The 21,249-nt window shown below is 36.8% G+C and overlaps 1 protein-coding gene across 1 annotated transcript; it reads right to left on the minus strand.

Moving 5' to 3' along the window:
* Positions 1 to 28: 28 nt before the first annotated feature.
* Positions 29 to 17,912, minus strand: CD274 (CD274 molecule). The gene is made up of 7 exons (XM_015242574.3): positions 17,866 to 17,912; positions 12,240 to 12,305; positions 11,009 to 11,350; positions 4,867 to 5,151; positions 2,772 to 2,879; positions 1,199 to 1,258; positions 29 to 157 (listed from the first exon to the last, which is right to left on the minus strand). The coding sequence occupies exons 2-7, from the start codon at positions 12,289 to 12,291 to the stop codon at positions 135 to 137; spliced, it is 870 nt and encodes a 289-aa protein (XP_015098060.1). The 5' UTR covers positions 12,292 to 12,305; positions 17,866 to 17,912; the 3' UTR covers positions 29 to 134.
* Positions 17,913 to 21,249: the final 3,337 nt, after the last annotated feature.

Raw genomic sequence — 21,249 nt, forward strand, 5'->3', positions numbered from 1 at the left:
TTCCATTTTCAGAGACTGGGCCTTTTAAGTTCTACATCATCTGCCTACTTCATGTCTCTGGTCATGCTCAGCCCTGACGAACTCAAACGACAGGCTAAGAACCCCTCTTTAAGATCAGAAGCTTCAATGCTGGATTACGTCTCCTCAAACTGGGGATCTGGAGAGCGATAATGAGAAACTTAAGTTATATTTGCTAGATGATACAATAAACTTGCAATAAGAGAAAGAAACAGGTTATATTTATGCCTAATTCCCTTTCCATGATAAAGTGTAACCAACCATCCTGGTTTGTCAGGAACTACCCTGGTTGTAAAACTTGAATTCCTATGTCCTGAGAAAACCCTTAGTCCTGGGCAAATTGGGATGGTTGGTCACCCTAGGATGCTCCAAACAACATCCACTCATTAGCTTTACAACACAAATGAGTGCCATGGGCCACATAATGAAACCTGCTTGGACTTGTCCAAGATAATCAGACTTTAAACTTGGGCTCGTTGTGAAGTTTGGTTTCTAATTACATTTTTAAAAAAGAATTAGAACTCTTACTATAACTTTCTTCCCAGTTCAATCATCTCAGTGAGGTCTTCGTTGATCTTTTGTAAATGTAGACATTTGTGGTAAAATGGATTTAAGTGAATAGGTTAAGAGTAAGGTTCTGTGATCAGGCTAGTGGGCCCCAAAGTCTGATTTTTGTTAGATTTGTGTTCTTGGGCAATTTATATTATCTTCTTGACCCTCTGCTTTCTCTCCTATAAAATGGGGTAATTGTAGTATATATCTCTTTAATTTTATGGAAGGGGGAGATTAAATGAGGTAATGCACATGAAGCAGTTAATATAGTGCCTGATACACAAGTTTTACCTATTTATCTATCTATCTACCTACCTACCTATTTGTCTATCATCACCCATCCACATAAATCAACTTCGTCCCCTTATTACAGGGAGATGTTAGGATGCAGAGCAACAGAGACTTAGCAGAGAGAAGCTGCCTCCTTCCCTCACCTCCCCAAAAGGCCATCCCTAAATCTTAGACTGTGGGAATAGTTCTTGAGTAGGGAGGCAAAGAGGAGCCAGTAGTTCCAACAGTCAGCATTATGTAAAGTGAGGGGAGAGTAAGGCTGATAACTTTCTCCTTGTTATTACTTTAACTTTTGGTTTCCTTTTCCTTCAACTTCTGATCCCCGCTAAATTCTTACCATTTTGTTTCCTTGAGTTTGTATCTCGGGTGACACATTTTTCCACATCCATCATTCTCACTTGAAAAAAGAAAAGTTATTTTTATTTCCACATATCACAACTCTACATCCCACACAGTGACTCAAGTTTAAATCCCATGTCCTTATGAAACATTTTTAATCCCTTAGGAAATCTGGTAGACTTCCTTATTCCATGGGTCCCAACCTCTGAGGTTAATTCAACAGTTTAGGGCACATGCTTTTGTTCCTAGATTTTCTTCAGGTGTATATACTTTTATTTTCCAACCCTACCCCAAAGATGGACCATATCCTGAGATACTTTATTATACACTGATTTCCTAACCCTTCCTAATGCGAACTAATTATTTTTCACATGGAAATGCAAGTTGGCAACAGCAACCTCCTTGAACAAATCAATTCTATCTCAGGATCTTCCTGTCACTGAAACTTGATCCTTATATTCTGCCCAACTGTCTCAGTTCTGTTAAGTACTCCTTCTTTAGAAGAAGCTGACCTCCACTCCCTCAATTACACCACTTCCCAGATCTACCCACCCTCTTAAGGGGTTGTAGGGAATTTCTCAATGACTCCTGGAATTCCCTTCCATTTTTCACTTCCCTATTTGACATCAGACAACTCTGTACACAGATCATCATTGGCTCCTTTGGTGTACTTCTCAAAGTATTAGGGAAATGTTTGATCTGAATCATATTAAAATGAGAGGAAATTATTTGAATGGACGCATTTTCCTTAATTTTAATTGGTCCCTTAGGTAAATAGAAAACACACATGAAAATTATCTTAAAAAGCATATAATACCCTTAGGCAGAAATCTTGCAAAATACTCTACAGTAAAAGTATCACTACTCTACATAATGAACTATGTTTATTACTTAAAGCTCCCTGAAACCAGCTCAGTATAACAGTGCAACTCACGCAAGACAAATTTAACTGAAATCAACAAGCTTTTTAGCTTTTTCTCTCCTGTAAGTCTGTGGTTATTTGCATGACAGAAAGAAACTGTATGACAACCTCCACACACACCTTTTCTCTCACCCCTCACCCCTGTACTCATGATCTTCACCCAGCAATCATGCACAGCTTCACTACAACTGCTATGAAACAGTGGAATGTCTGTGCACCACCTTGCAGAGAGGCAAGTCAGCTTTGCTTGCAGTCATGATCCAACTCTAACTCCCTTGGAAATGTTACTACAATATTCACTGTCACCCTCCAATGTGGGTGATGCTGCAGAACAGCAAAACAAGCAGGACTGGAGGAAGAGATGACACACAGGTTTGTGTGGTGGTATAGGTAAAACCTACTTTGCATAATTAAAAGTTGGCTCTGGAAGGGAAGGTTAAAAGGTAGGCATTGAATAAATCACCATTTCCTGCTGGAGGCACCCCTAGCATGTTGGGTAGGGCAATTCCTTATTACATGGGATTGTCTTGCATGTATCAGCAGATCTAGCATTCCTGGCTCTGCCTACTAAGTGACATTGTGAAAACAGTACCACCCTCATACATTTCTCCACAACCCCCAGTGGAGACTAACGCAATAAAGGAAATACCATCTCTTTTTAGACAGAAGATGACTGTCAGGATTACACCAAGGACCAACAGGGCAGCTCCCAGAACCACCAAGTGAGTCCTCTTTTTTGCTGGATCCACATATGGCTCTGAAAAATAAAACAAAGGAAAAAGAAATTGATAAAAAGATAAAATCTTCTTGGGAATAGGCCAAGAGAACAATCATCTTTGAAGTTTAATTTAGGTTAATTTTCTTAAATACTGAAAGTTCCTGGCCAGTGAGTGGTTGGAGTGCTGAGATACCTCAGATACAAAAATAGGAGCAGCATGGAAAATTGGAAGCAGCTCAAGCTTTGGACAGGTGGACCTAGGGTTAAGTTCTGGTGCCAATCACTAGCTTTGAGATCTCCAGCAAGTCCTTTAACCAGCCTATAAAATGGAAATGATAATGAAATTTTTGTGACACTAATGTTTATAAAGTGCTTTTCACAGGGAGTGGCTGCTCAGTACTATATGGTAGCCTCGATTATTTTACTTCTTGCATTCTTTACTAGAAAGCCTAGCAGCTGACTGTACATGGCAAAGATGGAACACAAAGGCCAACTAGCACTGCCAAAGAGCTCCAACTTCTCCATATCTGTGGCCATGACTGGGGACCATTGTTTGCTATCTTTTTTTTCCTCCACAGTTGGCATAGCTCAGGACATCTAATCACTGGCACTTCTCACCAGTCTCTCTGTCTCCAGTCCCATGCAGAAAGGAAAGGAGTCTTATGTCACATGACTCTCAGAGACAGCTAACTGCCGCCTCCCACCATTAGCCATGATGCCTGACTACCTAGTTCAAGCTTTAAACTCACAACAGCAGTCAGCCTTTCTCTAATGGCTTGCAGTTTACAAAGCCTGTTCATATCTATTTTATTTGAGTCTCAAAAATAACTTTAAGAGTTAGGTGACACAGGCATTTAAAAAAAACCTCCAGGGTACCCATGAGGAAACAGACTGAGAGTAGTTAGGTGAATTACCCTAGGTCTCCTTACAAATAAGCTGTCATAAAACAGCTTTTAGATGGCAGAAACAAATTGGTGCAGCTCCAACCAAAGCCAAAGTGACTCATACCCAAGTAAGAGCATCTCTTTAATTTTCTAAACTTTTTTGTTCATAGGTCCATCCTGGATTGTTGTTTCCTATTGTTTGACTTTTCAAACCAATTTTTTTTAAGTCGTTTTCTCTGAAGTACTAAGTTTTACTGTCAATATCTACTGGGGGAAAGGTAGTGAGAAGTGATTCTTGGAACACCTCTGGGTTTATAGTAACATCATGCTCACCAGTCTCACTTTCTCTAAAGGTCTGAGCCTCTCACCAGACTCTGCATCCTGCCTTACCCACTTGTATAGGAGAGTGAGATTAAAAAAAAAAAGTTGAATCTGTGAAAATAAGAATCTCAAATCATTTTCATACACAGTAACTAATTTAACCCTATGATGGCATTGCCCAGTAGTTTATAACTATATCAGAAAAAGTAAGCACATAGAAGTCGAGTCACTTGTCCACGGACTTATGTCCAGTTGCCTTATGTCCTATGCACTAAGCAGACTGCTTTGAGTTGAAAGGTCACAGACTACCTTGGGGGAGGCAGGGAGTGAGGGGATGGGGAAGATCTCTCTTGTTTGGAATAAGACAGAAAAGTACATTCCATTTGCTTCCTGCCACAGAAACCATGGAAAGAAAAGAAACAGCTCTGATGTGCCCAGATTTCGATTCCTGAAACATGGCCTGAGCTGAGCTTTCCTCTCAGGTGCTCCCCTAGGTCCCCCAGCCACAAGATCATTTCCTATATGAAATGGGATTGCCTGTTTTCTTATCTATTTCCTGGAGAGTGTTAACTGTGTTTTATCTTCTATGAGCCCCCAATGCCTGGCATGTAGAGCATATTCAATAAATATTTGCTGAATGTTTATTAAGTAGCAATATGACTTGGTTGAATGGAGGTGAGGAAGCAGGATGCATTTTGTAAATATAATGTTGTTATTCATTCATTTAACAAACAATGAATGCCTACGATGAGCAGGCATCTCAGGCTAGATACCATGGGACAGTACAAGGCACGTTTTAACTGAGACATTCAGAATATTACCTGGGATGACCAACTCAGCTGTACTGTTTTCCTCATGACCTAACCTCCGGAAAATGCAGTAGAAAATCTCATTAGCTGTTGTGTTGATTCTCAGCGAGCTGGTCACATTGAAAAGCTTCTCCTCCCTCTGGGAACTGGTGATGGTGGTTTTGCCACTCAGGACTCGGTGGTCATTGCTTGTCCAGATGACTTCAGCCTCAGGGTAACCCTCAGCCTGACACGTTAGTTCGTGTTCAGCCGTGACTGGATCCATAGAAATTCTTTGGTTGATTTTGCGGTATGGAGCTAGGTCATGAGCAAAAAGGCATGGCTTTAGCTTAGCACGGAATGAGACATGTGGCTTGGTGCTGTCTACTTTAGAAAGAATGTCAATCCAGGCTGTTCTCAGAGAAATAAACTTAATGTTCAGACATCTCAGCATGTGGGAAATACCTGGTAGTTCTGCCTCATCTCTTCTATTTATACTTGAGCCAAGTTTGGGCTTAAAGGAACAACCATCTTGCTATAAAAAGCATATTGCTATTTTCATTGGGCTCAAAGTAAATGTATAGATTAAAGAGAATTGTTATTTTTAAATCAGCAGTCTTTCTATCCAAACATAAAATGTCTGTCCATTTACTTAAGTCTTTGTATGTTTCTCAATAAAGTTTTATAGTTTTTACAAAGGGCCAATCCATTTCTTCTTAAATTTATTTCTGGATCTTTTCTTTTTGTTGTTGTAAATCTGTCTTTATAAACATAAGCCTTTCCAGCACTGTCCAGCACTCTTTTCTTATACATTATTTAATAAACAGAAAATCTCATTTTGATGTGCCATTCACTTCTTCAACTTTAGGTTAATAAGAAATTAGGTATGAAAACAACATTATGTCATTGTAAAAATTGATACATGGTCCTAAATGATACTTTTTAAAGTTTAAATGTATTTTTTTAATTTTAGAATAGTTTTAAATTTACAGAAAAGTTGCAAAGATAGTACAGATTGCCCACATACCTCCCACCCAGTTTCTCCTATTGTTAACCTCATACGTTACCATGGTACATTTGTCCTAAGGAACCAATGCTAGTACATTACTATTAGCTAAACTTCACACTTTGTTCCATTTCACTAGTTTTTCCATAATGTCCTTTTTCTGTTTTAAGATCTCATCTAGAATACCATGTTATGATACTTACTTTTTAAAGTTTTTATGCTGGTTATTTTAATATATCATTTAAGTATACTCGAGGAAGAAATTTTAATTAATTTTAGACCATTAGCTTGGGATCCTTTTAGGATTGAGATATCCAATGTACTGACTATTGAACTTTATTCATGTTTATTCATTACAAGTATGTGAACATGTTATTATTCTGTTGGTATAACCTTTATTTTACTCTTAATATTTTAGGGTAATCACTAGTGGTCCACCTAGAGCCTTAATTCTCCACTCTTTTACCAAAGACACAACAATGGTTTTGTGATATGATATCTTTAGAGATTTAATACAAAACAGTCATGATCAAACAAAACTGAAATAATGATGTGATGTTTCTGTGCTCTTAAATCAATGAAACCACCAATGGAAACATTGGAAATCAACATAATCACAATTTCAAACCACATAAATAATGGTTCTCATGGGAACTTGAGTCTTCAACCTTGTATCTGTTATGTTTAAGAATCTTTTAAAAAAAACAAATCCACTGATTATACCTTATGAAATAATATTACTATAACAGGTTCTTATACTACATAGCTTGATTTCTAGACAATTAAAATTCCAAGCGTAGAATCAGTTAGTAGTAAACTTTGAGGGTAAAATATTTGATTTTTTACTCTTCTGTTATCATTTTTTAAAGAAATAAGAATAAAGGAGAATGTTGTTTCATGCCTGAGCATATGTATAAATGTGGCTTACCTCTAAGGGCCCAATATATTAGTGAATTCATTCTACTCACTAATTAAATACCCATTTTATTAGTGTCTCAAGTGGGGCACAGGTATTGGGATATAACAAGAAAGTATTAGAACCTCCACTAATATTTATTTTTATCATAAAAATTAATAGTCTAAGCTTAATAAACTCGACTGATTGACACTGGGTCTCACTTTGTGTGCCATATGTGGGTCTTACAAAAATAGGGGAGTTTTCTAACACCAAAGGGAGAACAGTGACTTGTTTGGGAATATTATAGATTTTCAGATTCTCTCATTTAATTTTAACTAAACTAGCCTGCTTACAAAATGAACACTTAAACTTAATTACTTTTAATTAATCAATTATTAGTAATGAATTAATTTAAATATTAAAGTAATTTAAAACTAATTTTAAATTTTCCCACAAAGAAACAGAGGATTGAAGATATTACCAATAATTCAAATACAAACCAAAAGGAAGTGACAGGAGTGTGGTAAACACAACTTTATGAAGTAAGACAGTAGGTACCTAATTGGGACTGATAAGATATTGGTTAAAAAAATCTCAAGATTGTCAAGACCCTTTGTTAAGAGAATTTCACCTAAGGTATATTATGCCTTGATATATTAGCTAATGATAGTGAACCATCATAATTAGTAAGACATTGAAAATATTGTTTATTAAATTTTCATTTTATCTTTTAAAATGTCTATTTTTGTACATTTATAAAATGTACAATATATTAGGTTGAAGTATATGAAATTGATGATGTTCAATTTCTTTTACCTTTTAAAAATACCAATTTCTTATGATATAACCCTATATATTAGCACAAGTATATTCTTTATAAACACACACATACACACATACACACGTCAGTTTTAACATGCTGTACTGATGGGATAGGTAATCAAAAACATTTGCAGACTCCTGGTTTACTAGATCTAGCATACACATGTGCTAATGCAACTGTTCTATCAAGACCACAAAAAGCTGAAAAGTAATTCTGAAGTCAATGTACCACTCAATATATACTCTAGAGGTACAAATACAGCAAATAAAACCTAGTTGTTAAGGGCACAGACTTCAGAGCCAGATTGCTTGAGTTTAGCACCTGGTTTCATCATTTGACAGGAGAATGAACTTTGCAAATAACTTAATTTCTTTGGATCTCACTTTCCTCATTCATAAAATGAGAAGAATAACACTACATATCATTGTATCTAAAATTCCACCTACTGAAAGACACACTCAGATTTCAAGGATAGTAAAATGTGAAAAACATGACCTGATAAAGCCCCTACTCCACAGAGTCATTTGAGGATTAAATGAGATAATAAAGGCAAACTGCTTAGGACAGGGCCTGGCATGTAAGCACGACCTAAGTGTTCATTACCACGGCTACTACTGCTAGAGCTGCTCTTCTTCTGAGTATTACCATTTAAATGCGCTCACGTGGCATTCTTTAGAAAGTACTGACAGCTCCTGATGAACAGTCTTAGAAATAAATTTTCATGTATACATGTTTCAAAAATTTTAGGCTTATCCTATTTGAGGAAATATGTCATTCATTCATTCATTGCATTCATTCAACAAATATTTTTTGTGATTTATTGTGACACTACTACTCTCATATGCCAAGTCCCAAGGATATAGCAATGAACAAAACGACAAAATCTCTGTGTTTGTGGACTATATATTCTAGAAGGAGAGAGATAATGAAATATATAGGTATATATATATGACATATTAGATGAGGGTAAATGTTACAGGAAAAACTTAAACAGGGCTGGTTGATGAATTTGGGGGAGAGATGGGCTTGGTCAGAAATGATAGTGGTTAATCCTTGGTCCAATGAACACATTAGCTTTAATAGGATAACTACACATACTTTGTTCTTTCAGTTGCCTAATTCCATTTAAGTTATTGAAAGTATAAATGCTCATTTCATTTTCCCTATTAGTTTCAATGTTTAAGGAAAAAAATTCAACTCAAAGTCTGATGCCTGAGTGTCTGGAATTTAAACAATCATTAAAGATGCAATAATACCCAAAGTAATTATAATAATTGAGTTAATCTAAAACTAAATGCTTTCAAATTTCAGTTTCGAAATGTTTCACCTTTGAAATCCCATGGTGAGTAAACTCCCTGTGGGGAAGCTGTGTTACCAAATGTTTGCAGTGATGGGAAGAGAAGCCTGCTGGCGTTACTGTGAAATTATTTGCATGTGGAGGTGACTCAGGAGTTCTACTTCTTGAGTTGTAAAGCTCATGCAAGATGGTCACCAAACTTCTTTGGTGACACTGCCTCAATGCAGTTGAAACTTGGTGGCTATCTTGCTTTCAGTGCATTTCAACCTTCAAGACTACTGTGTGCAAATGACAACTAGATGTACTGGGACCAGGATGCCAATTTAGTAATTTTTAATACAAAATGGAATCGTCAAACAAATCACATCCTCAAATCCGGTTGGTCATTTCCTTTGTTCTATCAAAGACCTGTCCTTGGAAAAACCATCAATGCCAAAAGAGTTCCTATTGTGTCAAACCATAGCAAAAGAAATTACAAATCCATAAGCAACGTTACAGATCCCAGATAACCTAGAAGAACACCCTTTCTCACTGCAGGGACAGCTGTCCCACTCTCTACATACTCCCTAAAGGCTGAGGAGAGACTCTTTGTGGAAGCAGGAAATCACACACTATATTTCCTTCTATCTGACTGCCAGACTTATGCTCTTCCTCCCCACCTGAGATCCAGCAATGCTGACTGTTCATGGAGCTAAATCTTGATAATTTCTTTAATGTCCTGAAACGAAGTATGCTTTGATGTTTGCTGATGGACTGAAGAAAAGTTGAAAATCCCTACCTGGGATCCCAGCAGCTTGCTTTCATAAATATCTGTTCTAGAGAAGCACACAGTAAGATACAATTAAAATTAAATCTATGCCACAAGACAAGTGATATTTTTTTTGACAACAGAAACATTGAGCTAGAATTAGAGATACAGCAATGTACCATAAAGTAGATGCATTTCACCTACTCCCTATATAATTTTGATTTTGAGTTTATAATTATTAGTTATCCCTCTATGATAAACATAAACTTTTCTACTTATATTACTGACCTTCAGATTGATGGTACTTAGGCCAGGAATAGAAAGACTGAGGACTGAGATTTAATTTTAGTCACATATTAAAAGGTCATCATGTAAACAAAAGAAGCAGGCAGATAATCTCAAAACTTTAACTTGAGAGGATAAACTTCAGTTCAATATCAGAAAGAGATTTCAATAGACTGTGGAAGGGAGGTCCAAATGACAAGAGTATCACTATTACTATGTGAGCAGAAGATCCTTTGGAGGAATTTCTGTTCTTTGGACATTTGTATTAACTGCTTTTGCCTTGGATCCTTTGAGCCCTCAATTCTATAAACCTTAACAGTGAAAGCAAAGGTAGTTAGCTTTTTCCTTTATTTAGCTAGAGACAACCCCAAACTATGAACCCAGGTGACCTGATGTCATATTCATAGGTCAGTACCCATGAATTTGACACTCACAGTTTCTCTTCAACACTCCAAGGTAACATTGGTATAGATTTTTAAGATGAACGTGTGCCCAGTGAGCATAATTTATACTATCTGAGGAAGAAGAGTTTATTCAATACTTGACATGATTTTTTTCTTTTGACTTCACAGATTGACTTCAAGTCTTTTTGCATGTGAACTTTACAATGAGGTTTGCTTTTAATATATTTATTTGGGTTTGACATAGAGAGATTTAAAGGAAAGAAAATGCTGGCAGATCTCATAAATTTAAAAAATGCGTATTGCATTTAAAAATTCCTGGAAGTACACACAAAGAGAGATTATTATCTTTTAATGCCATGGAAGATAGTAGTGAAAGAAGAAGAGACACTTTGGTGGTTTATTTTATTCCCTTCCATGGTATCTGAATTATTTGCAAGTATATGTATTACTTTTATAATAATAAAGTAAAGACTAGGAATTTATTTTTAGGAAAACTGAACATAACATGAAACATGGCTCTGTCAGGCTTGCCTGGGGAATTCCAGGGACTGTCAAACAGGATGTGCTCAAGCAATGCTCATTGGACGGTTGTGTGAATGAGTGAATGAAGAGACTGCTGCTGTGAGAAGTCTGGACTTCCAGGAATGAAAAGCTCTCAACATTGGAATGTGGTTTTAATAAAGGCTGTGCCTCTTTAACTATAGTAAGTCTTACCATTGACTTTCAAAGTAATCCGCTTGTAGTCGGCACCTCCATAGCTGATCAAGCAGCAGTAAACACCTGCATCCTGCAATTTCACATCTGTGATCTGAAGTGCGGCCTTTCCCAAGAAGAGCTGGTCCTTCAACAGCTGGGCCCTCTGGCTGTAGCTACTGTGCTGAACATTCAGGTCTTCCTCCCCATTCACAAATTGAATAATTTTCTTATCCTCCATTTCCCAGTAAACAACTAATGCCAACAGGTTTAATTGCTTGTCTACTGGAAATTTGCATTCCATTGTCACATTGCTGCCATACTCTACCACATACAGGTCCTTGGGAACTGTGATAGTAAATGCTGAAAAGAAAGATGACCAATCTTCAGAAGATGGCAAATTCCTCAAAAAATTTATAAAATGAGCGCAGGGTTTATAAACGCTTTATTTGGTCACTGACGTGATAACTGCATTTAAGGACCTACTTGCCTGAAATAAGTATTTTACTCAGTGGACTTAAGACATATTTTAGGATGCTAATTAGAATAATAGAACTAGCTAAACAAGTTGTCCCAAAATTCATAAACACATATTACTATAGAACTATTACAGTATTATACTATAGAACAATATATATTATAAGGGTACTTATAACCAGGGAGACTTTGGACAACCCCAGAATGTCATTTGACTAGACACCTATTTGCTTTTTACATAGTCTACATCATAGATTCCAGTAGTCCTGGCTTTTTACTGTCCTAAACTCTTAATCAGTTGTCTGGCTGGAGGTACATGAAAACGGAGATTTAGGGAGGGTCTCAGGATGATGCCAGTACTGTGTTATCCTGATGCTCTGTATATACTATAATTCTTCCTTAGGATATACTCATTGGGAAAAGCAGGTCATAGAGTAAGGTGGATAGAATGATCCTGCCCCTGCTTAAAACAAACATGTAAAAGTATACTCTTAGGTCATTTCCCCAGATATTTTCAGTAATTATCCTTGGGAAATGGATAATGGATAGTGAGTAATGGACAAAAGGATATGGGTTAATTTTGTTTCTTTCAGTGTGTCCATACATTCTATATCTTTGTCCAGTGAAATGGGCTTATGAAATGTTTTTGAATTATAATGAAGGAAAAATAGAATGTCCTCTCTATAAAAAATTACATCCATTTTTATTGTTTGTTTTTATTTTATAGTTAAAATATTTAAAATACAAAACCTAATGAAAGGATCTGGTGTCTTACCTTTCAGCAAACAACAGTAAGCCATGAATGTAAAAACACTATATATCCTCATTTTTCTGGAATGACCTAATTATGGAAAACACAAAAAGGAAACTGCTTTACTCAATAATTTAATACCCAAACATTATGGGGCTTGGCAGTTCATACTGAAATAGTCTTCAGATAACCAGACAATGACTGATTTCTAAGTGTTGAAATTCAGCATGGAATTTTAGAAATTCAATACCGTCACTTAATATATCATAGCCATATAAAGCCAAATGAAAAAAAAAAGGTACTATCTTGAGAATTTGTAAGTTTAATTACAAGGCCTGAAAAAAACTTGTACACTAAAATGAAGCCAAGAATAAAATATTACACCAAAATCCTCTCAACTATTTTATGTTTTCTCTATAGTGTAACATATCAAGAAATCCAAACTGCCTTATACAAAATTTCAAGGCAAGGAGAATCTGACCTGAATATTTCCTACACATCAATGCCTTTTTTTCTTCCTAACAGCTGAATACTTTCATCCTACCCTTTAACAACTCAAAATAGTTATCTCTGCCACTTCCAAATCATTATCCCAACCATGCCAGTGGTCCCCCAGGTGCCATCCTTCAAAAAGCTCCTCTTTTGTCCTTCACTTATTCCAAATTATAAGTTATACTCCCTCAATAAATTGATTCCACTAGTAGCAGGGGGAACGAGGAGAAATAGTTGGATTCAACCACTTCATACCAAGATGTGAATGACTCACAGACACTCTTTCAGGGGTATCTGCCTAGATTCTACTCTTTTTTTGTCATCCTCTTTGTCATCCTACTTCTTTATTTGAGGAAGCATTTATTGAGCTCTTCTGTGCCATGCACTGTTTTAGGTATTAGGGATATAGCAATGAATAGCAGGGAAAAAAAAAAACAAACCACTCTCTTCTTGGAGCTTATAGTTCAGCAGAGGAGTAAATAAAGGAGCTTTGTACTACAGCAAATCTGTTTATTTATTAACATATTTTATTTCTTGTGTTATATACATATTTACACTTTGAGAAGAAAGTCAGTTTTTCCCTCTTAGGGTCTCTTTGACCTCTGTATCCATTACAAAAACTCACAACTGATCAATTAATCAATGTTATACATATATAAGGCAGAAGATTTATGCTATGCATATAAAAACAGCTCCTAAAAATCAGTATGAAAACTATACACAACTCAATGGGAACACAAGCAAAAGTTTTAATATACAGTTAAGAGAAAAAATACAAATGACATCTAAACATAGGAAAGGATGCTCAATCTCACCCATTAAAAACAGTGAAAGTTTAGGACATGAGATACCATTTTTCACTTACTAATTTGATCAAAATTATAACGACTGCTAATATTTAGCATTTGTGAGAATATGAACAAATGGGGTTTCTCATTCACTAATGACAGGAATGTGAGGTTGTATAACCTTTTGGGGGTCACTTTGGTAACTGTCATTAAAATTTTAAACGTAAATCATATTAGCTTTCACTTCCTCTCTTCACTTCTCCTTTGTTGGAAATGTATATAACAAAAACAAAAACACACATGTATAGCAATAGATGTCAAGAGATTAGTGTTTCTAATACTAGTCCCAAGCTGGGAATACCCTAGATAGCCTAAACGGTTAAATAAATTTTGGTATACTCATACAATGCCATACCATAAGGACAGAATGCATGTAGATGTGCTGATTTTGCAAAGATGTAGAAAGTAAGTTGCAGAATGGTATGTGTATCAGAAAACCACTTTTGTCAAAAAAAAAGAGAAAAATTTGTGTTTAGGCATAGAAAATATACAGAAAAATCCATACCAAAATGATGACAATGATTATTCCTAGGAGTGAAATTAGAGGAAGGATAGGCAGGTTTTCATCTCTTTGTAGTTTTGAAAAGGAAGAAAGAATGGGAGAAAAGAAAAAAAAGGAAGATGAGATTGTGAATGATTTCTCTGGTGTTTTTCTGTGAACAAATTTTCAAATAAATGGATATGTTTCACTTTCATTAGAATAAAACCCCCCAAAATTTAATGAGCCAATATATAGAAAACAGATTGGTGATTACAAGAGATGGGGGAGGGGCAGAAGGGGTGTGAAGTGGATGAAGGGGGTCAAAAGCACAAACTTTCACTTATAAAATAAAGTCATGGAGATGTAATATACAGCACAGCAACTATAGTTAATAATACTGTTTTGCATATTTGAAAATTGCTAAGAGAGTAAATCTTTAAAGTTCTCATCACAAGAAAAAATTTTTGTAGCTATGTATGGTAACAGGTGTTAACTAGACTTATTGTGGAGATCATTTTGCAATGTACACAAATACTAAGTTATTATATTGTACACCTGAAACTAATCTAATATTATATGTCAATTATACCTCAGTAAAATAATTAATTTAAAAATTTAATGAATCTTTTCATCTTGCCAAGCTGCAAAATGTTTGGCAGACAAAGGAGTATAATGGGAAGAATCCCAGAATCTCCAACATCATAGCTGAGGAAGAACAATAGCCTTTGTTTATTTTTCTGGTTTTCTTCATTATTAAAGTAATATAAGCATATTACAGAAAATGACAAAAGAAGGGGAAAATTACTGACAATTCCATCACTTTAACCCAGGGAGTATTTGATAATCCTGGAAACACTTTTGGTTGTTAGTGGGGTGAGAGAGAGGGTGCTACTATCTAGTGGTAAAGGCCAGGGATGCTGCTAAACATCCTAGAGTGCACAGGACAGGCCCCACAGCAAAGATCTACCTGGCCCAAAACATCAGTAGTGCCAAGGCTAAGAAACCTTGCAACCACTGTGAGCATTTCAGTATGTACTTTTCATCCATTCTTTTCCCCTATGAATCTTTTTTTTTAATAACTGTAACCTTATTATACACTTAACATCCATTTTTTCATTTAATATTATGACATAAACATTTTCCATTTTACTACATAATATTCATAAGCATCTTATTTAGTCATCCCATAATACTTAGTTTCCTTGTTATTAGGTATAGGATTGTTTCCAATTTTAAAAATATCCTAAGTATTTGTGTACTCAGCAAATATTTGTTATATACCTCCTGTGCACCAGGTCCCAGGCTAGGCCCTAAGGATAGATTTCCCCAAGTGGAATTGCTGAATAAGGAGAAAACATTTTCCTGGTTCTTGATACATGTGGATAATTGGTGCTGGTTACATTCTGTCTTCACCTAGCACTAGGTATTGTTTAAAAATTTTCTTTCCTAATTTAATTATAAAGTACAACTTGAATTTTTCATGGGTTTGTTGATTGTTTTAGTTTTTTTGTGAATTATCTGGTCATTTTTTTTTTGCCTGTTTCTCTTACTGGTTTCTTACTAACCTGTACAAATCCTTCATGCTCATATATATACACACATACAAAAAGGAAAAAATAAGTCATCATCCTCCTCTTGCTAGTGATAAGTAAATAATTCTTACTTCTCTTCTTTGTCTGCCCTCTACATGGGAATAGGGATGGCAGCCAGGTCTGTGATAACACAAAGGTCATTGAAATGATGCTGCAGCAGCTATCTGTGTCCTTTCCTCAAACCAGAGTCGATTATACCACAATTATAAAATACTAATATGATATAAACACAAATACACTTACTGGGCAGAAGAAAACTTAAGATACCCTCAACTCCAAGGAAAGAACCACTGAATAAAACAGAGGGACATTAAACCCACTCGTGAATTACAACTAATTTTCCCAATGTTTATGCCATACTCTGCTGGAATTCCTATCCTTGAACGAATTTGGCTGAAATTTTTAGAGGTAATAAAAGTTTACTGGAAGGTGATGGATTAGATCTGATATTTACCTAATTCCTCACTATACTTCCTCTTCCAACAAGGCACCATTCCCTTGAAGTGCAGGCTTTGTTAGTGGAGGAACAGTGGAGGGAAAGATAGAGACCATGTGAATAAACATGGTCTTTGACTTCTAAATTCCACATCAGGGCAATTGGTCTAAAAGAACATGAACATCTTCTTCAGGTAAGAAACTCTGATGGTGTATCTGAATTCCCAGACAAAAACTAAGACATTGAAAGAGTAAGGAAATGTGAACTAGGGAAGAAGTGATGGTTCATTAGGATGAGGAACTAGGTTTGTCCCTGGGAGAACCCTGTATACCATTATGGAACTGATACTACTCTGTCTCCCTAAGGTAGAATGGGTAGGAGGAAAAAGGGGAAAGAACTCAACCTTTTGTTCTCAAAAAGAGAAGCAAGGAGTATCTTGATATCTGTTGGTTCGGGGACTCCTTTAAATTTTACCTGGTGTATATGAACTATGATTTGAGTAAAAAAATTCCTGGAGTTGGAAAATAGTCTCCAAGTGAACTGAAAATCCACCAGGTTAAGAGATCTGATCTATTAAACCTCTACTAAAAGAGAGCTGATCAAGAGAGCTGATCTATTAAACCTCTACTAAAATATCAAACTCTATTGTACTCAACAAAACCCTGTGTCCAGACTCCTTCCCCTCAGTTGCACTGAGACATTCTTGTATATTTCCCAGGTGTGGCTTCAATTGCCAACAGTTATTTCTGTGCCTTCCTTTAAGAACACACTCTGTTTGTTGTCCTGTAACCTCTGCCTACTCTCTTCCACTGAAAAAAAGGTAACTTTTTTTTCAGAGTATCACAGTTCTTCTTAAAAACTGTCAACTGTCAATGTGAACTGGAACAAACTTTCTGGAAGGCAATTTTCAATTTGTATCAAAAAGCCTTTTAAACATCCAGACTTTGATCAAGTAGTTACACTTTTAAGAGTTAATCTGAAGGAAACAGTCATCAACGTCCAGAGATTTATATGCAATGATGTTCAGTGAATGGCTAAGATAGCGAACCACTGTAAATAATCTTTATGTCCAGCATGAGGGATTAATTTTGTTTGATTATCCAGAGCCATGGCATGTAGCTATTTTTTTAAAAATCACATTTTTAGAAAGCAATTTAATTCATGGAAAATCATTCCCCTTAGGTGCAAAAAACAAGGAGGAACAATGATACATGAAGTGCTCTCTGCGTTATAAAACAAATCCAAACTCAGCTTTGACACAGGCTAAGCTCAAGGCATCTAAGAAACATTTTCCCCCTTAGGCTCCTTTCTTCCATCTTCAGGACTACTTTAGGTCCTCAGAACAGATAGAGCGAAGAACTTCGGTTCGAGTTCGAGTATCCTGGCTCTCACAGCACGAAGGAACTTTAGAAGATGCTGCAGGTGCGATGACTGACCCACAGCAGACTGCTAGTGAGCCGCAGAGGGTGGACTAGAACCCAGGTGTCCCGATCTCCAGCCTAGGAATTTCCCTCTAGCGCCGGCTACCTACCTCAGGGCCACATTCATGAACATGAAGAAACATGTATGTACTTACAAGACTGACATTAAGCAAAACTGAATTCCGTCTAGTGAAAGGCTAAACGTGTTCCTTGCTGTTATTAACCTCGTCAGGTAATCGGTTCTCCTGCACCCAAACCATCACGCTTCCCCTTTCCCTTCTCCTCTCTCCACCCCAAAGAAAGAGGCTATTGACAGTCTGTTTTAAAGTGCCGAGCGAGATGACCAAAGATGCTGGCCAGTGAGCGAGAGCGTTCCCTACCTGCGAACGCGGACTCGCGGCGGGCGCGGAGGCTGCGGCGCTGAGCCTGGGACTGTGATGACCCCCCGCGGCGGGCGGCTAATAAGCTTAGCTTTTTCGGTGAGTTCCCCGCCCACCCCTGACCGAAGAGCCAACCCGCTGACGCTGGCTGGGTAAATTTGGACTTTAAATTCTTGGAATAAAAACCGTAATGGAAACCAAAAGTGAAACTTAATCCGGTTCCCGTAAAAGAAAAGTTTCAAGGATTAAGACAAATCAACATCTGATGTTTTAAACAAAGGTTTAAAAACAAAACCACGTCTTTGAGATGATTTCAGATGGTTTTACCTTTAGAATCCGCACTCTAAATTCTGCCACGAGGGGGAACCTTTTCTGATAAAACATTTTTTTACAAGACCATCTTGTAAAAAATCATCTTGACATAACTTGATATAAATCTACACTATATAGAAAGTGAAATGACAGGCCCACATGCCTTCGATTTTTATTCTTGAAAGTAGTTGTGTATGTATAATAGGAAATATATTTTTAAAACGTGGATTTGGTCACTTCCTCAAAGTTCCTCGACATAGTGAAATTTCAATTGCTTTGTCATTAAAGTAACTTCCCATGATGACTTAACACCTTTTAAGAATGTTTGGGATCGTTGCTATCTTGCTGTCTTTGAGATCCAGCTTGGGGTAGCACACGCTAGGTGAAGGTTAAGAAAATCCTCTGGTAACTCCGGATCAATGATGGAGCCCAAGATGAAACCCCGTGACTCACACAGAGGTGCTGACAGAAAGCACCCCCACTACTTGAATTTCCAGATGCTGCTTTCACCCTTGCTCTTCCCTCTCCGGCTCTCTAGTGCTGTCTCACTCGTTCTTTCCTCCTCCTTTCCTCCCACCTTTCCTTCCTTCTTTCCTTTCTTTCTTACTTCTTTCTTTGTAATTTTAAGTTGATAAATTAGACTCTTCATTGTTTGCCTTTCATGTTTATTCTTTTCAACTGCAATCCGAAATACTACATAGTGAATGAATACTGAGATGTCCTTGGCTTGATTATGGCATTTGCTTCGCAAGTAAGAATTTTTACATTCTTAGAATATCACCTATTTTTATTTCTTAACCTAGAAAAGTACAGATGACAATACTGTCTTTAACATCTGGTGGGGAATGTGAAATTCTCTTTAGCTTCAATAAAATTGTGATGGACTTGGAGATTCAGCTCAGATGCTTCCTCTTTCATATTTCTTTTTGGGGCCAAATAGTGGAATAGTGTATAGTTTTCTCAACTTTATTCCCTGTGATATTTTCTATTTAATCAATTTTATTTTTCTAAAAATGACAGTCAAGACCCAGCACATAGATTTCAAGACCTACTAGTTTGGTCATGATTATCAAGTGGGAAAAAGCCGGCTCTAGAGCCACCTACAACTAATCAGCTGAGCTTCCTTGAGCAAATAATTTACTGAGTAGGCAGGATTAAGTAGTATCCTCTTAGATGGCCCCTATGATCTATGAATAGTTTTTTTAATTGGATGGGGGGGCACAATGCTTACTTGCTTATTTATTTCTTTTACCAAAGCACATAAAGATCAGTAGGGAAGGCAGGAGGTGAATGGAATTTGTCTTTTTCTAAAGTTGTTGAGGGGAATGGAAGGTATTTACTCAGCTTGCTGCTCAGTGATTTACATATTAGTAATCTGAGGACCTGTGATTTTGTTCATCTCACCCATTTGTTTCCACCCCTCAGCCATTCATTTTCCTACACAGTTTATCAAGTTTCTTAATGAAGTTTTTATTTCCTCTGGAGACAGAAAAACAGGATGTGTTTAGAAAAAAAGAGATTTTACCACTTCAAAAAAGTATATGAAAATCAGAACAGCCAGGGGGGCATTCGTACCAGAACTTTGCGCAGATTTTGTGATTTGGGAGAAGTGGACGGAGAGGTGCTGAGATTGGAGACAAGCAGTGGGAAGCCAGAGGTGCAAAACTAGACACCCTGATCATCTCCAGCATCACCATTTCCCATTCATGCCCCTCTCATTCTGTTCATTTTTAGGGGTTAAAAACTCATCTCTTACGGAATTGCCTCCAGGAATATTATTTTATACTCATTCTTGGTTTTAAACTAAGAACAATATGAGTTCCTAAACTCTTCAAAACCTCTACTTTAAAGGGAAAAACTGTTTTTTTGTTTTCTGGTATGAGTTAACTGGTTATTCAAAGGCCAATTATAGTAACATCGAGGTTATTGGATATAGAAGCTAATTAATCTGCCACTCATGTCTGTAGGTAGACTCATCATAAAAGAATAAAAAGTACTTTTTCTTTTCTTTTCCCCACCCTTTCCTGAAAGGACAGCAAGGCCTTTCTGTTCCTCAAGAGAGAGAGATTCTAAACATAAACTAATAAACAGAAATTTCAGATACTGGAAAGTCCCATTAAAAAAACAAGAAAGAAAATGAGGTGAGACAATGTGGTAGAATGCCTAGATATGAGGCTCCTTTAGTTATCGTGACCAGGGAAGGCTTCTCTAAGAGGTGATATTTGAGAAATGAATTATGAAGACAACCATAAAATTATCTGCAGGAAAAGCACTCCTGGCAGAGGGGTCAACAGAGGCAAAAACCATAAGGAGAGAACAGACTCGGCAAATTCTAAGGATGGAATGAAGGTCACTGTGGCTGGAGTACAGAGTGAAGGGAGAGGTAGTGATCAGATCACACCATGAAGGGTTTTAAGGACTAAGGGAAGAGGATTGGATTGTAATCACAATGGAAAGGCACTGGATAACTTGAAGCAGGAGAGTTACCTGATGAATGTTCCCAAAATATCACTCTAACTGTGGTCTGAAGCATGGAGTATAGGGGTGACAGCATGGAAGCTGGGAGACCTTGAGGAACTGTTGCTATGGACTACATTCAAAATGTAATTTGGAAGTAGAACTAATAGAACTTGTTGATGGATATTAGTAGTCAGAAAAAGGAATCAAGGATGATAGAAATATTTTTAATACACTGTTCTGGAGTAGAGTATTATAGTCAGAGTTTCAGGCTTTCACAGTATTTGTGAGCTCTTTAAATTAAGGAAAGCCTAAAAATGAAACATATGCTCTCCCACTAAATTATCAATTGGAAATCTGTTTTAACCCATCAAGAGACTCAAAATTTCTTAAGAAGAAATTACATTCCTTTCTAGAAATGGAAAGTTGGTGGCATTATGTTGGAAGTGGCCCAAGGCCTTGGTCTTGCTCCTGAGACTTGCTATTAATCGGGCTGCAAAATGACAGGTCCAGGTCACTTTTTATGAGAAGTGGAAGAAATTCATTGGGAGCACTGTGCCAGAAATGAGAGGAAAAGGCTCTGAGTAGTGGTTAGAACATTTCTTTGCATGGTAT

This window comes from Vicugna pacos, chromosome 4 (genome assembly GCF_048564905.1).
Source record: "Vicugna pacos chromosome 4, VicPac4, whole genome shotgun sequence".
Lineage (NCBI taxonomy): Eukaryota > Metazoa > Chordata > Mammalia > Artiodactyla > Camelidae > Vicugna > Vicugna pacos.